The following is a 17,679-nucleotide window of genomic DNA, read 5'->3' on the forward strand; positions in this document are numbered from 1 at the left end:
ATAAGAAATTAATAAAGCACAATTGAAATGGAAATCGAGGCAATTAGGCATCAATTAAAAATTACAAAATATATGATAACAATTTCTCTATCGTGGATGTTCTTTATTGTTGTATTAATTGCACACCCTGTACTTGGAGTTATAATGATCTTGTTAACATATTGTAATTAATTGAATGGAACTTCTTGGCAACTAAGTTGTCGCTTTGTAAGATGTTAACATATGATTGTGAAAGTATGCAAATTATACAAGAATTCTTATTTCTAAAATTGAAATGGAATCTTATACTATAGAAGTTGTACAAGACCAATTACTTGTACTCGGAATATGGCTGGTTGGCTTTGTGAACAATATGAAAACTACATACAATATTTTGGTTTTGAATCAGCACTTTCTGAATTAGTACAAAACACTGGCAGCTTAATGGTGCAATTGTAACACCCCATTCCCATAGGCTAGGGATGTCACGCGTTTTTCATAAAATATAATCTAGCAAGAGATCTCGTAATTTATTAAATCAAACTAAATAAATAATTAAAGCCTAAAACTAAATCCAACCGCTCCATCTAAGCCTATCACGCCTGCTCATACTGATCATCCTTACTTGGGTGGTTAAAAACATGAAATAAAAACTAAAATGAGTTGAAGACTCAGTAAGAAATCCATCACAATATAAACATAATAAACGTAGGATTTTTCAAAAAACATTCATGCTAAGAATTTAAATTCATGATCATTCATGCATATGTGTCTTGCATGGCTTATCTTTAAATTATCTGATTTATCATACTTATCTTACTGACCAACACACTTAACCCTGTGTGCGAGATTGTGCACCGGTCTTACATCTTGTGGCTATAAGGGGAACCGCTAATAGTATTCTAGCATACTATAGTGGACCATGCTTAGGTCTATGGCTTGCACGTCCACCCATAAAACCACATTGGTTCCATGCATCTAAATGGTTATCTTATAAAACTTATCTTATTTTACACTTGATCATAAGAAAGCTCACGTAACTTGATTATAAAAAACTTACGTGTCTTATGCACATGAGATGCATAACATACATAATACGTATGTAATTATAAAATGCTTAATTAAACGTGATGTGAAATTTAACATGTTCATGGATTATGATGGATGATATGCTTGCATAAATTGTGATATACGTAATACGTAAAAGAGGCTATCAAGAATTGGCTTTAATAATAACATATCTAAACTGACATGTGATGATCTTAATTTGTGATCAAATTACTTGCCTTATATTGCCAATTCCAAAATCTTGTCTCGCAGACCGTTACCTATACAAAATATCATATGTCACTAATTTCCTAAAAACGTATTATAATATTTTACTTAATTAACTAAATACTATGCAGAGAACTTTATTAATTATTCTATTATATATCAAATTAATAAATACTTAAATTATTTAAATAGTAATAACATATCTTCACTTTCAAATTCTAACGTAACAGTAACTTATATTTTACCTAAACTTATCAATTAAAAAGTGAGTCTCATTACATAAAATAGTCTGCATCATATTTATAGCGTTAAAATATAAAATTTAACTTTTATGATTTACTACAATAATCTGATTGTAAGAATTATACTTAATAATATAATTAAAATCCCATAAATATTATGTTAATCCCCAACTAATACAAGCATTCTATAAAATAAGCTTAAGCTTAAAAGTGCATACTACGGGTTACGGGTATTATTCTCTAGAAAGGCAACAAGTTGTGATTTGATTTAACACTGAAAAAGTTGCATGTCTGACTTGAAGGGTGGTTGAAGGCAGTTTTGAAATAACAAAGAAACATGCAAGGGCTATACGGAAGAATGCTACGTATACATACAAACATATATATCAAAAGTAAGTTTGTATTAAAACTTAAGCTTAATATTCATGTTTAAAATTAAAATTTCATGTTACATTTATACGTTATATTAAAAATTATAAGATTAATAGACATAAATAATAAGATTAAAATCTCATTTTATATTAATTAGCAATTTAACATATAATATATATAATATAAAAAATAATAATTTATATATAATGTAAAAAATAATATATATTTAAATCAATCTGGTTCAGTTCAAATCAGTTTTCAAAATCTGAAAATGGTACTAGACCTGTTTTCAACTGGTTTCTATTTTTAGAAATCGGAACTAGACCCAATCGATTATGAACCCGCCGGTTTGGTCGGTCCGACCGATTTATCAGTTTATTTTTACAGCCCTATGTACTGCTATAGTTCTTGTTGAATGGTTTCGGAAAAGCATAGAAGAAAATAAAAATATCAAAGACATCCGATTATATTCCTTCAAATATTTATGACCATGGTAAATGAAAACATGTTGATACAAAATTAAGATATTTATTAGTAGAAAATGGTCCAATTAGAGATAACGATATAAATTTTCTTGATGATGAAAACTCTAGACATTTTCCACTACATATTATTTATGAAACTTATCAAATGGGGAGAAACATGATAGAAAATGACTAGTGTATTTAAAGAATTGAATAGAAAATTAACAAAAAAAAAAAATCATTGGAAAAAGGTGTTACTGAGAATTGTTGATAAGTAAAAACTCTAGGTAAAAATAATTTACCATTTTGAGAACAAAATGAAAAGATCTATCAAGAAAGTAATGGAAATTTTTTTAAGTCTAATTATTAGATGCAATAAAAAGTCACGAACTTGATATTAATAATGTTTGAGGATAAGGTTATGATAATGGGTCTAATATGAAAGAAAAAGAAGAAGGGGTGCAAAGAAGACTACTTGATATAAATCCTAAAGTATTTTACACATCATGTGGTTGTCATAATCTTAATCTTGTTATATGTGACATGGCTAATTCTTGTCCTAAAGCTATATTATTTTTTGGAATAGTACAACGTATTTATTCTTTGTCTTATTCATCAATAAAGTGATGTAAAGTTTTACAAGATAATGTGTCGAGTTTAACTCTTTTAAGTTATTCTCACAAACACGTTGGGAAAGTCGAATTGAAAATATCAAACCAATAAAATTCCAAACTCCCCAAATAAGAGAAACTTTATTGCAACTAATAAAAACAACTGAAGATCCTAAAACAAAAATAAAGCTAATTGTTTAGTAGTATATGAAATTGAGAACTTTGAAATCATATTAGGCATGATCATATGGTATGATATATTATTTGTAGTCAATATTGTAAGTAAAAATCTGCAATTCAAAGATATGCATATAGATGTTGCTATTGATCAATTAAAAGGTCTTATTTTTTTTTTCAAGCTTATAGAGAAAATTAGTTTAAATCGTCTATGATTTCATTGAAAGAGATTGCAATTAGTATGTAAATAGAACCAGTATTAAGATAAAAGCAAATAATTCATAGAAAAAGCTGTTTGATAAAAATGTGAACAAAGAGATAACACAATTACTGAAAAATCTTTTACAATTAATTATTTCTTATTTATAGTTGATCAAACAATTTCTTCAATTCAAAACAGGTTTGAACAATTTCAAATATATGAAAATGTTTTTGGTTTTTTATTTAATTCCAGGAAATTGAAATCACTTCACTATGATAGTTTGCAAAAAAATTGGCTTTAGTCTTGAAAGCTTTCTAAAATATTATATTGATCCTTTAGACTTGTTTTCAGAACTATTTTTTTTTTTTTTAAATACCAATAGAAGAAAGCACTCCGATTGATATATTAAAGTGCTAGTATCGCTTATAGAATTTTATTGACAATATGATCTATTACTATTGCTTTTGCATAAAGAAATTTTTTAAAATTAAAATTGATAAAATCTTATTTAAGATCAACAATATCGCATGAAATATTAAATGGACTAGCCATATTATCAATTGAAAATGAGATATTAGAAAATCTTGAATATAAAAATTTAATTAAAAATTTCGTATCTAAAAAAGAAAGAAGAATAATTTTTAAATGAAAACATCGTTTTTTTTTGTTTTTCTTTATATATATATGGGAGGGGGGATTATTTGATCCTTAATTTTCTTAGTAAGAAGTCAAGTTGTTACCAATTGATCGAAATGATCTTAGCAAGAAAAATTCACTCACTGTTGTAAAACCTGAGTCTCTTCCAAACGCACAAAGCAATGCACAAGGAGGAGGAGAAGGAGACCCAGATGTCCAAGATGCTCAAGTTCAAGACTTGAGGGTCCCGGAGCATTTGTTGGTACCTCCTCAAGGGCCATGGAGGTATAACGTTTCCAGCTTCTCCATACCCCATTTCCGTCTTTAAATTCATAATTAATTCTCACTATCCTTTTTTTTTTTAATTGCTGTTAGAAACTCTCACGTCGATTAGGACTGGGTTTTGACAGGTTTATGTTTTTATGTATTTTGGGACCAGGGTACCAACATTTATGCCGAACCCTCTCAGCCCTCAAATATGGTCGGTCTACTCCTTTACTATCAGTTGAATATTCAGATTTTTTGGTTGAAACGGACTCCCTCCTTTCTGTCAATTGGTTTAGAAACTCTTCTCAATCTACTTGGGTGTACTTTGAGCTATGGAATGATGTTCTGGACATTGCTTCTTATCTACCTTTTGACATTAGTCACACTTACAGAGAGGAAATCTCACTAGCTGACGGCTCAGCAAACCTTGATAACTCCTTCCCCTCAGTTTTGCACTTAGACTTTTCATTGCTTTTACAGGTACATAGCTAGTTAACAGTATACTTTTCGTTTTGTAACTAGCAGAGCAATACTTAGGTTTTTTCCTTGAGTTTGGTTTTGGTATGTCTATAACCCCAAACTCCTTTTTTGTAAGGTGTTTCCTCCACCATAAGTAAGGGTAAATAAATAAGATCGGGGTATAATCTTTTTTGAAAAAAAAAAAAGGTTCTGTTTTACCTCATGCTGAAAATTCTTTGACATTATTTCAAGAGCCAACATATGTAGAATATGTCTGTTAATTGTTCATAGGTGATGAAACGGGGCATATTAATTGGAAGGAGAGTAAAACTCAAGTAACCATGAGATTTTCATAGTATTTCTTTTCTTTTGAATGATTGTTAACCATTTCAATTTTCATAGTTGGATGATGAATATTGTCCAGAGGAAACTAATGTGGAAATCAGCAAGGTTGCTGCAAACTCTTACCACAAATCTTTGCTAGAGAAACAAGGAGAAAACTTTTTCTGTTCTGATTTTCTGCAATTCAATATTGATTTTTATTCACTAATTGCATTTTCCTTAAACTAGATATGTAGACTATCTAGTTTTGAAGTTTGCCAACTTAATAACTAATTTAAACTTAATTTTTATGTAACTACAGAGTCAATAAATAGAATAGCAATGAAAAAAGGACTCAAACTGACCAGCTCTGATTTGGAGAGATGTTGAAGAATCTTGGTTGAATCCATACGCCTTTGAGGTGATGGCTTTCTGATTCTTCAGCAGCATCAATGTCCTCACTAAAAATAATCTTGTCAGCTCCATAATCATGCTTTACTGTTGTTCCGCAAACAGACACTGAAACCTCTTTCCCCAACCCCACTTTTTTCCTCATGTCATTTCCCTCAAAACGAGTCTTCTCATGAATATATGGTATATATGGTAAAGCAGCTGTGTTTTTAGAAAGCTCATTCCTGACAACAACAGTGTACTTCACAATGCTCTCATCCTTGACAGAGAAGGCAAGTAATCCATTTATTTTGTCCCAAAAGTGGAAAGTTCCATCTCTATAAGTGGCACTTCCTAACACGCCAAGGTTAGGTCGGGTGCTGATGAGTTTGCGCTTGTTCCAGGTGTTAGCTCCACGGCGAAGCACATTTAGCTCCAATACAGACTCAGTGTCACGATGCATCACAGCAACAATGCATTCGGGAGTAGTTGGAGCAGAGGAAAACGCTGCAGCATGGCTGGAAAGTATGGAATGGGGAAACTTGGGAATTTCTATCTTTGCATCAGAGAAGGGGCAGTAAAAGAACATTGAGCCCTCTACAAACATGAGCAGCCATCCCTGGTTTGATGCAATGCAGGTTGCTCCATCCAGTCTGGGTATGCTCATTGTGTACCTCTTTCTAGATTCATCGTATAAATGGCATTGTGAATTTTCCCCATAGAGTAGAAGCCAGGGTTCACTATGGGGTGAGCCTTCGATCTTAGCCGATGCTGTGGAAGCAGCAGCTTTCCAATCTTTGCAGACGCCACGAAAACTCAGAAGCTCGATTAGTCGTAATTGATCAGCAATCGGTGACAGGAGTTCTGCAGGCAGATCAGACCAGGGTCTTGTTACAACCTCTATATTGTTGTTGCCGATACTGATCTGTTCCCTGAGAGTGGTAAATCTTCTTGCAGCAACTTCACCATCATTGGTGCGACTTTGTATTCTGACCATATCGAGTTGCTTGGAACATTAAAAGTAGGAAAGAAAAAATGCAGAAACAAGAAGCCATTATACTGGGAAAAAAAGGCTGAATCAATAAACAAACATTCGAGCATAATATCTTTTCTTCAGTGAATTATAAGAACGAGTGTACTTTCACTTGCACATTTACACCCCGTTTGGATATAAAAATAATTTTATCTCATCTCATTTTATCATTATAACTTTTCTAAGTTTTCATACAAAATATAATAAACAATTCAATTTTTTAAAATTTGAAAACAATAATAATATTAAAAAATAATATTCTAATAATATTTTATTTAATTTTCAACTGTCATCTCATCTCACTATCCAAACGGGGCAATTAGTCTTCCGGGTATTGAAATTAAGCTCAAGTTGACCCAAAGAAATTTGCATGACTATAGAAGATTATATACCCTAAGGCCTAAACCATATACTATTATATTATAGGATTTATGGCTACAGCATATGTGCAACAATTGTGAAGAATTTCGGTCGGTTCTTCACAAGAACATAAAAAACTCCGGAGTGATTTTTGAACTAAGTATTGCATGAACAAGATAGCATTAAGAATCTGCATAGCAATTGATTTGACCATATCTTTACTGCTCGCTCTCCGGCAACTGGAAAACTCATATATATCAACATTTTTACCGTACAAAAAAAATGGTAAGTGATCATCGGATTCAACTGACAAACCCATATACATTGATTAATTATACATAAACAAGCAATAAAAATGGTGTTGATCTTATGATCTGCTTAATTACCTTTTGGATCTTCTAGTAGGAATTCCCGCCATGTTTAGAAGGCGGTCCAGTTGATCTACCTAATCAGAGTTTCAGAAAGAAGAAAGTGGAGGAGTAGGAGGTTTGAGAAGATAGATTCGTGTGGATCAAACCCTAATTAATTATATTCTCGATAATATACGACCAAGTAGGACTCCCTCCATTGATAGAGTCCTAGCCTACTTGGTTTTCTTTTGCATGGAGACTTGGAGACTGGATCAGAACTGAAAGATAATTTATGAGGAATTTGTTTTTATTACGTGAAAAAATAAATGGAAGTCTTGAGCTGGATTTAAATTTATTTTTAATTATTATATATATATATATATATATTTATATAAGTTGCCACATGTACGATTATAAAACTAAAAAAAAACACTGCTTTTAAGAAAAGAAAGAAATTCTAAGTTTTGTTAGGTATAATTATTTTTACGTATTTTTTATGTATTTTATTAATGTGATTGATTAAAATAATTATTTTATATTAAAAATAAATAACGTAATCTATCACATTAATAAAATACATAAAAAAATATACAAAACTAACTACATGTATAAAAAATTGTGAAATAGTTGAATATCTTTGCACTTGTTATTATGCCACGTAAGTTTGTACCCAAAGGGCCGTCTATACCAGTATTTATTAGGGGTGTAAATTCAAATTGGAAAATTGGAAAACCGGACCAAACCGGACCGAACCAGATCGATTTTACCAGTTTTGAACCGGTCCGGTCCGGAACCGGTTTTTAAAATGTAAAAACCGGCCAGTTCCGGTCCGGTTTCGGTTCCGGAATTTTTTGGACCGGACCGAACCGGACCGGACCGGTTGATTAAAAAAAATAAAAAATAATATTTTTATATATAAGTTTTATACAAAATATTTTATATATATTAAATATTAATATATATAAGTTTTATATATAATGTATAATTATAAATTTTTATGTGAAATTTTATATATAACATATATATTTATATATGAAATAATTTTTTATTATAATTTATAAATTAAATAAAAAATTATTTCATAAAATGTTAATACTAAATTACTAAAAGTTTATAACTAATACTAATATATAACTTATAACTATACCAATAGTCTAATATTAATACTATTATATAGTCTAATATATTAATAAAAGTATAAAACAGTTTTTTTTTTTAAATCAATTTTTTTTTATAAACAAATTTTTAATGACAAATTGTGAAATTTACATTTTAAAAAAATTGGAAAATCGGACCGGACCGGACCGGAAACCCGTAAAACCGGAAGTACCGGTTTAGGAGGGTAACCGGTGTGTAATCGGTTTTAAAAAATATAAAACCGGTATATACCGGTTCGGTTCTAGATTTTATCCAAAACCGGACCGGACCGGACCGGTTACACCCCTAGTATTTATTCATTCGATAATATGGAGAATTATAAGGAGAGAATTACTCACATTGACGTGGCATTGCCACGTCATATATACAGTAAATTCAAAAAATTATTAAAAAATATTTGCAATTTCGATTTTCTCTCTCCCATTTTACCTTTTCATTTGTGGGTCCTTTGATTTTCTATGAACATTACTAAACATGATTGTTAATATAAAAAATGGCACAATAGGTGAGAATGAGAGAAATAGTTATTTATAGCCTACGATGGTGACTTAGGCCTCTATCGATGTTGTCTGAAGCCCATTATGGCAGTTTGGAGCGATGGTACTGTATGGTGTCTGTACGTATATCTATAGCAGTGAATAGAAAATAAATATAAGAAATATAAATAGAGATGGAGACACACAAATTTATGTAATTCGGCACAAGGCCTACATCCACGGGTCATTTGGAGGGTAAATCCACTATAATATGAATATTTTGCAATCTCTTGTGATATCTCATTTCTCTTTGTACAATAGAGATCTGATACCTCCTTTATGGAGAAGATAATATTCTGGAGTTTTTGTTCTGAGATTGAAGATGACCTCTGTATTCTTGTAATAGTACCCCTATCCCTTAGATCTAAAATCCCTATTATTGTGGCCTTCTCCATGATAGCTGGGGAAATTAATTTTATGTCACTCCTCTCTCATGTATCTAATTTGCTTTCCTCTCCTTTTTTTTTTTCTCTCTCTCTCTTTCTCATCACCTCCTTCTTTTCCTTTTTGACACTTGCTTTTTCTTCTCCCATCCTTGTATTTTCTTCCTCTTTTATTTTGTTGCTTTTTCTTGCCCTTATCTTTTTTCTCTTCCCTTTAGCTCCTTAATGGTGATTCGAGCTTAGTGGGACTTTGGGCAGGGTCTAGTATATTTACCCCCAACAATGATATTTCTATATGTTAATGTTATGAACTAAAATCATTATGATTTTATTTCAGCAGAACAAAGAAGGAAAGGTATTTATACAATAATTGGTAATTTTAAAAATTCTCCTTTCTTTTCTCTCAGGAAAAGGGGTGGAGCGAGAATTGGTGCTAGAGGCGCATGAGTGAGTGTGTGAGGTGGTTATAACAAAAAATAAAAGGAAATAAGGTGGTCCCTGCTATACACAGGAAAGATTAGGGTAGTTACTGACATCGATTAGCAGCAGGATACGGAAGCCTACAATAATTTTGGTGGAAACCTGCTGACAGAAGAGAGAATCGGACACCGCATGATGGAGGATTTAGAGAAAAAATGGAAGGGTTTCTGATTGCGGGACGAGGAGCAAGTTGTGATAGAGATAGAGGAGGAAGTGTCGAGTGAACTAGGTTTGAAAGAACAAAGGTCTTTAATGGGAAAAATATGCTCTACAAGGTTGATAAGAGGAGAAGTGGTGGACGCAATGATGGCAAAGATTTGGAGGATAAGCAAGGCTGCTCAATTCACTAAGGTGAGCCCAAATATTTATGTCATTGTATTTCAAAATTTGGCGGACAAACAGAAAGTGTGGTCAGGTATACCTTGGTTGTTTGATAACCAGCTACTGGTTATGAAGGAGTTTGATGGGTATACTCCTTTACAGAATATTAGATTTGTTTTAGAAGTCTTTTGGGTAAGATTTCATAACTTACCACTATCGTGTATGACAAAAGAGAGAGGAGAACAAATAGGGGGTACGGTGTGTAAAGTGGAGAAGGTGGATGTGAGGGATGATGAAAGTGGGTGGGAAAACTTTCTAAGAGTTTAGATCATGTTGGATTTGACTCAGCCGTTGGTTAGAGGGAGAATGCTGAAAGTAAAAGAAAACAGTTTATGGATTCCCTTTAGTTATGAAAAAATGCCAAAAATATGCTTTTTCATGTGGGTGTATTGTGCATGAGAATGATGGATGTAGTAGTGGAGGGGAGAGTATCGAAGGGGAAGATCAGCAATATGGGTTATGGTTGAGAGCTAAGCATTTTCATGAAAACAAACCATTCTACAATGGGATGGGTAGGTCTGACGTGGGTAGTTGGTGAAGGAAGGATGGGGGAAACCTATTTCATAATGGGGAAAATGGAGATGAAAAAGAGAGAGAGGAAAGTAGGGGAAAGGGAGTGAGTGAGGCTGAAAAAAGTGAGAGTATGAATAATAGTGAAAAAGACTATACTGAGGAAATGCATAACAATGAGGAAGAACTACAAGGGAGCAAAAACAGAAAAGGGCTAGGTGAAGAAATGAGGAGTGATTGTGAGTGGGGTTTGGTTGAAAGGGTGGGGGAGAGAACTTATTCTCCATTACAACAATAAGAAGAGGATCTGTCTAGTAAGGGAGAGGGAGGATTGCAGGAGGTTGCAGTTATTTTTTAGGAGGGGAGTATGGTGGAGGTGGAGAAGTTTGTTAAAAAGGGGGTTTGGAGGAGGAAGGTTGGAGTAAAATCCAAAAAGAATGGGCAATTGACAAAGGAAAACCAAAAAAGAGAGGCAGTGCAGAGGTGGAAGTTAGGGGTCTTGAGAAGCTGAGTAAGAGAGGAAAGGTGGAAGGTGGAAGGTGGAGGCAATACATATGAAAAATCCGATTTATTGGTGGTGGTTGGAAGTCAGCCCCCTCCAAGTATTATGAAAATACTAAGTTGAAACTACCGAGGATTGAGGAATCCTTGGACAGTTCAAGATCTTTGTTCTATGACAGAAAAGAATAAACTCAACTTAGTTTTTCTTATGAAAACTAAGATTAAAAAAAGCTGTTGGGATATAAATAAATAAAAAAAAAGGCTGGCTTGTGAGGGGTGTTTTGAAGTGGAGGCAGTGGGAAGAATGGGCGGATTGATGTTGTTATGGGACCAAAGGATGAATGTAAAAATTGTTAACTTCTCTTAAAGACATAAATGCATGGATAAAAGATGAGGCTGAAAGTAAATGGCTGCTTACTTGTTTCTATAGACACCCAGAGACAATAAAGAGGAAGGGAACATGGCTGATGCTGAAATCAATTAAGCCAAAAGAAGGAGAAGATTGGTGCATAGTAGGGGACTTTAATGAAATTCTTACTAATGATGAGAAGTGGGGAGGTAAGGGAAGACCAGAGGGTCAAATGGAGATGTTTAGGGAAGTATTGAGTAAGGGGAACTTGTATGATCTAGGCTAGAAAGAGGACACGTATACGTGGAGTAATGCTCACAATGATAAAAACTTTACTAAGGAAAGGTTGGATAGGACAATAGCTAATCCTAAGTGGTTGGAAATTTACAAGGAGGCGTGGGTGAAGTAATGGTGGCTAGAATATCAGATCATAAACCCCTAGTAATCCACTTAATTACAAGAAGAGCAGGTACATATGAAAGGAGTAGGTGGAAGCAAAAACTAATCAGATATGAGGCCAGTTGAGCTCTGGAAGAGGATTGTGAAGGGGTTGTAAAAGATGTGTAGAAGAAAGGGGAAGCTAAAGGTCCACAGCTTATAAAGGTGACTGGTTTATTGCATAAAAGTAGAGCAGCCTTTCAAATGTGGAAGATGAGGAAGAAAGGGGATTGAAGGAAATAGAAGAGAAAACTAAGTTGTTAAAAATTTTGCAAGCTGAGGAATGTCACAGTAACGTAGAGGAGATTAAAATGGTAAAGGCTAAACTGAACCTGTTATTAGAAAAGGAATATCTATGGTGGAAATAAAGGGCAAAAAATAATTGGTACAAGCATGGAGATAGGAATACTAAATATTTCCATACTTCTGCCAATAAAAGAAGAAAAAGAAATTTCATTAAAGAAGTAGAGGATGGGGACAATAGAATGGATGTTGGTTTTAAGAAGATTGAAGAAACTTTCAGAAGGTATTTTGGTAAACTATTTCAAACTACAAAGACAGGTAGAGAAGTGATTGAAATATGTCTTGTGGGTTTGAATTCAAGGGTCTCAGACGCAATGAATAAAAGGTTATCTAGAAACTTTTCTGAAATTGAGGTGGAAAAGGCTGTGAAGCAAATGGCCCCACTAAAAGCCCCTGGTCCAGGTGGAATTGGGACATGTTTCTACCAAAGTCATTGGAGCTTAGTCTCTGGTGAGGTGTGTAAAGTAGAGTGGATATTCTTAATGGTAACCCTCTAGACCCTTCTCTTAATTACACATATATAGGTTTGATTCCTAAGTAAAAAAACCCAAAAAAAGTGAGTGAGTTTAGACCTATAAGTTTGTGTAATGTCATATATAAAATAGTTTATAAAGCTATTACAAACAGGTTCAAATTGGTCTTAGCTGAAATCATATCCCCAAACCAAAGTGCATTTCTCCGTTGTAGATTGATAAATGATAATACAATGGTGGCTTATAAGTTATTGCATTCTATGAAAAGTAGGAAGAAAGGTAAAGTGAGGAGTATGGCCATGAAGTTAGATATGTCTAAAGCCTATGATTGTGTAGAATGAGATTTTTTGGAGTCTGTTCTGACAAGGCTAAGATTCTGTGAGAAGTCGGTGAGCCTTGTAATGAAATGTGCTAAATCTGTTACATTTTCAATTTTAATAAATGGTTCTCCCGGGTATAAGTTTAAGCCCTCAAGAGGGCTGAGACAAGGTGATCTCTTGCCACCCTATCTTTTCTTAATCTGTACTGAAAGCTTAAGCTCTCTTCTAAATCATTATGAGAAAATGCATATCACTATAGGGGTGCAAGTGGCTTGAGGGGATATTAGCATCAATCATTTGCTCTTTGCAAATGATTGTATTTTATTTGGTAGAGCAAGGATAGAGGAGTGGAGAAGGTTACAAGAGGTACTGAAATTATATGAAAAGGCCTCAGGCCAATTCCTCAACAAAGACAAGACTGCAGTTTTCTTCAACAGTAATACCAAAGTAGTAGACAAGAAGGCCATTATGGAAGCTGTGAATTCTTTTGTTTGTGGAACCTATGAGAAGTACCTTGGTCTTCCTGCTATGGTTGGGAGGACAATTTTATTTCATAAGCTGGTAAAGAGATACTAATCAAGGCAATTCTACAAGACATTCCTACATACACTATGTGTGTTTTCAAGCTACCTAAGAGATTGTGTAATGAGATCAATGGATTATTTGCAAAGTTCTGGTGGGGAAGACAACAGGGTGGTAAGGGGATTCTGTGGAGGAAATGGGAAAAGATGGGAATGCAAAAAGGTAGGGGGTATGGGCTTTAGGGATTTGGAGAGTTTCAATACAACCCTTCTTGCAAAACAAGGGTGGAGGCTTCTTAAGTTTCCTAATTCCTTGGCAGCAACAATTTTCAAGGAGAAGTATTATAGAAAATCCAGCTTCTTGGGAGTTAAACTGGTTTCACAGCCATCTCTTATATGGAGAAGCATTTGTTCAGCTAGGCATTTGTTAAAAGAAGGGATTAGATGGAGGGTGGGAGATGGGAAATACATTAAGATATGGGGGCACAAGTGGCTTCCTAGCCCTTCTTCTTTTATGGTGCAATCACCGGTTTCTGTGTTGCAGGAATATTCAAAAGTTGAAACTCTAATTGATCAACATAAGGGAGAATAGAATGAAGATGTGATTAGATCCATTTTTAAAATCGAAGAGGGTGAGAACATACTTACCATTCCTTTGAGTAGAGGCAGAGCAACAAATAAGTTATTTTGGGGGCCATAAAAAGATGGTATTTTCTAGGTGAGAAGTGCATATTTTGTGCTTCTGGAAAGAAGGGAGAGGAGTAAAGGAGAGTGTTCATGTAACAAGCCGATCTTAAGTTTAGGCCATAATATAAGTTTTATATATTTTTTTCATATAGCTATAAATATATTATTGTTGTTGTTGTTATTATTGTTGTTGCTATTATTATTATTATTATTATTGTTATTATTATTGTTATTATTATTATTATTATTATTATTATTATTATTATTATTATTATTATTATTATTATTATTATTATTATTATGACCCAATTTTTTTAGAATAACCATTAGAGTTTTGTTTTGAAATAAAATCTTACTTCTTCCTATCTCGAATCCTATTAGGAGATCGATTCATATCAGAAAACCCTACCATATATCCTCATTTTTCCCTCTATAAAAGCTCACGAAGCCTCTGTATTAATTATAACACAAAACATGAACAGACCTTTCCCCATGCACGTCTCAGCCCTTGCTTTGCCATAAACCACAGTGGAGACACCATCAAACACAAGCAAACAAATCGAAACCATGGAGACCACCATAAACAGCCAACACAAATCTCTTGTTTCCTTTTTGACAAAACAGAGCACCGCTGCGTTCAAGAGAAACCAACGAGTCTCCACCACGCCGAAGCAGCTACGGAGGGCCTAGAAATTGCCGTTGGTCATCGTCGGAATACACCCACCAACCATCTCGCTAGAAACCACCCAGACAGCCATGGAAACTACCGCTCAAGCACTCTCCGTTGGCCCAAATCCGCCGCACTCACCACCATCAGCCATGGCAGCAACCATGTCTCATTTCTCTTCTCTCGATGCCACCACATGCACAGAGGAAGCCGACTAGCAACCACCGTGATTCTCAGCCCAGCCACCGTTCTGTCAATCTCTATTTCTCTTGCATGGTAATCCTCCATTTCACTACTTTTTTCCTCTCAAGGGAGTGTTAGTTGAAAAAGAAGAAAAATGATACTTTGAGTTCTTCCTCGTGTACTGCTAGGGTAGCATTTTAAGTGACATTACAATTTTATCATACCAGCTTTTTACTTTTTACCAGTTAGCCTTTTCAGAAAGCATGGTAGATTGTTTTAGTTTTTGGAAATATATGCCCTTAATGTTTTACATTGGACTTGACTTTATTTAATTACAGAGACTATTACGCCATTTTTAAGTTAGGTTGTGCTTAACATTTTAAGTCGAGTTTAGTTTTATTAAATAAATATATTAGTCATAAGCTCATTTTTATTCGAAAATGCTTAAAGAATTTGAAATGTATTTTAAAGTATACTATTGAGCCTATTATTTTAGTTAATATTCTCCTTTGTCTAATTAGCCAGATTTTAATAAAATTATTAAGTTATATTTTAAATAGAAATTAAGAAATATGTTAAGAATATTTAAATAATATTAATATTTATTAGATTTCTTATAAGATTGAATAATTATGTTAAGAAATGAAACTTATTTTAAGAATTGAGGTTTTTATAACCAAGTACTCTACTAAATTATAATATGTTATTAGTATTTAAGTAATTTTAAAATATCATGATTTATCGATTATGGTGTTAAACAAAGATTTATTTGACTATCTTCTGGATTATGAATTTAATTAAATAATATATTAGTATATGTTGTTCTTAGACAGATTTAGTGATAGTTAATACTGCGTATAGGTGACGAGCTACGAAGTGAGATTCAAGAAGAAGCACAACAAGGTAAGTAATTTGATCATAAATTAGGATCATCACAGTTCAGCCTATATATAAGTATTATTCAAGACAATTCATTGACAACCATTATTTATGAATCACTCATGTCATATGCAAACACGTCATCCAACATAACATACGGTCATGTCATTCCGCATCATGTTCAAATTCAAAAATTATAATTATGTATGTATTATGTCATGCATTTCATGTGTATAAGACACGTAAGCTATCTTAAGTTCAAGTGCAAGATAAGATCAGATCAGCTAATAAGATGGTCATTTAAATGCATGGTACCAATGCAGTTCAGATCAGGGTGGATGTGCAAACTATGGACTCAAGCGTGGTCCACCATAGTATGCCAGAATACTATCAGCAGCTCCCCTCGCGGCCGCGGGACGTGGGGCCGATGCATAACCTCGCACACAGGGTTAAGTGTGTTGGCTAGTCAGATCAGTTAGTTAAGTCAGATCAGTCAGTTAATTCAGATATATCAGTCATGCATAGCATAAATATCAGTATGAACAAATCATGAATTTTAAACTCTGAACATGAAAACTTTCATGAAAACTATATTTATTATGTTTACATTGTGATGGATTTCTTGCTGAGTCTTCGACTCATTTTAATTAGTTTTCATGTTTTTAACCACCCAGGTGAGCATGATGAATACGAGCAGGCAGACTAGGATTAGAAGGAGCAGTTGATTTAGTTTCAAACTTTCTAAAATAAAATTTGCTTTTATGACATGAATTTATTCAGTTTATTTATTTAATGTTTTTGGAAGACATTTTATTAGACATTTTTCTACAAAATAAATTTCTAATTTCATTTATTAAATATGAGATTTCTTGTCGGGTTTATTTTTATGAAAAAATACGTGACAATCCTAACTTACGGGAATGGGGTGTTACAGTTCAAGAGAAGTTAAAGGAGATGAAAAGTGGAGAAATATATGGGATTTAGAAGTTCTTGCTGTAACAAAAATGTTTTTATGGAAAGCTGTGAGTGATTTATTGCCCACCAAAGTGAATTTGTTTAAAATGGGAGTGGTGAAGGATAAAAAATGTCCTATGTGTGAAACTGAAGATGAAACTCTTGTGCATGTTTTATGGGAGTGTCATTCAGCAAATGATATTTGGAGGAGTGAGAAAAGATGTGTTCAAAAGTGAGGTAGATATGAAGTTGATTTCTTGCTGCTGTGGGAGAAATGTATGACTTCTCTTAACAAGAGTCAAATGGAGGAGTTGGCAATAACTCTTAGGAAGATTTGACTACGTAGAAATGGAGTCGTGTTTCAAAATACAATGGAATGTCCTTTGAGTTTAATTTTATCTGCTAAGGCAATTGTAAGAGACTACCAAACAGTGATGAATTTTGGCAAACCAGATAATCAAGTGTAGAACAGAGTTGAAAATAACCAGAGGTGGGAAAAACCAGAAAGAGGATATGTCAAAGTAAATTGGGATGCTAATTTGGATCAGAAAAGGAGGAGAATGGGAATATGTATCATAGTTAGAGATGAGGAAGGGAAGGCTTTAGCAGCTATTTGCGACCAGAAAGAAAATGTAGAAGAGGCAGCTATTGCAGAATGTTTTGCACTGAGGTTAGTAGTGAAATTATGCAGTACTCTTAATATCCAGAAAGCAAAATTTGAGGGGGATGTAAAGGAGATCATCATGGCAGTTTGCAGTGAAGAAGAGATACTTACTTGTTATGGTTCCTTAGTAGAAGATGTTAGGCTTTACTTCAAA

The 17,679-nt window shown here is 33.6% G+C and overlaps 1 protein-coding gene and 1 long non-coding RNA gene across 2 annotated transcripts; one reads left to right on the plus strand and one right to left on the minus strand.

The window, feature by feature from the left end:
* The first annotated feature begins 4,067 nt into the window (after positions 1 to 4,067).
* Positions 4,068 to 5,386, plus strand: LOC108994445. The gene is made up of 3 exons (XR_004802204.1): positions 4,068 to 4,243; positions 4,398 to 4,705; positions 5,328 to 5,386. It is a non-coding gene; the product is annotated as an uncharacterized LOC108994445 (long non-coding RNA).
* On the minus strand, positions 5,348 to 7,366 carry LOC108994444 (F-box/kelch-repeat protein At1g57790-like). Its single transcript, XM_018969671.2, has 2 exons — positions 7,175 to 7,366; positions 5,348 to 6,384 (listed from the first exon to the last, which is right to left on the minus strand). The coding sequence occupies exons 1-2, from the start codon at positions 7,204 to 7,206 to the stop codon at positions 5,361 to 5,363; spliced, it is 1,056 nt and encodes a 351-aa protein (XP_018825216.2). The 5' UTR covers positions 7,207 to 7,366; the 3' UTR covers positions 5,348 to 5,360.
* Between the last annotated feature and the right edge of the window lie 10,313 nt (positions 7,367 to 17,679).

The sequence above is a fragment of the Juglans regia genome, chromosome 8 (genome assembly GCF_001411555.2).
Source record: "Juglans regia cultivar Chandler chromosome 8, Walnut 2.0, whole genome shotgun sequence".
NCBI lineage: Eukaryota > Viridiplantae > Streptophyta > Magnoliopsida > Fagales > Juglandaceae > Juglans > Juglans regia.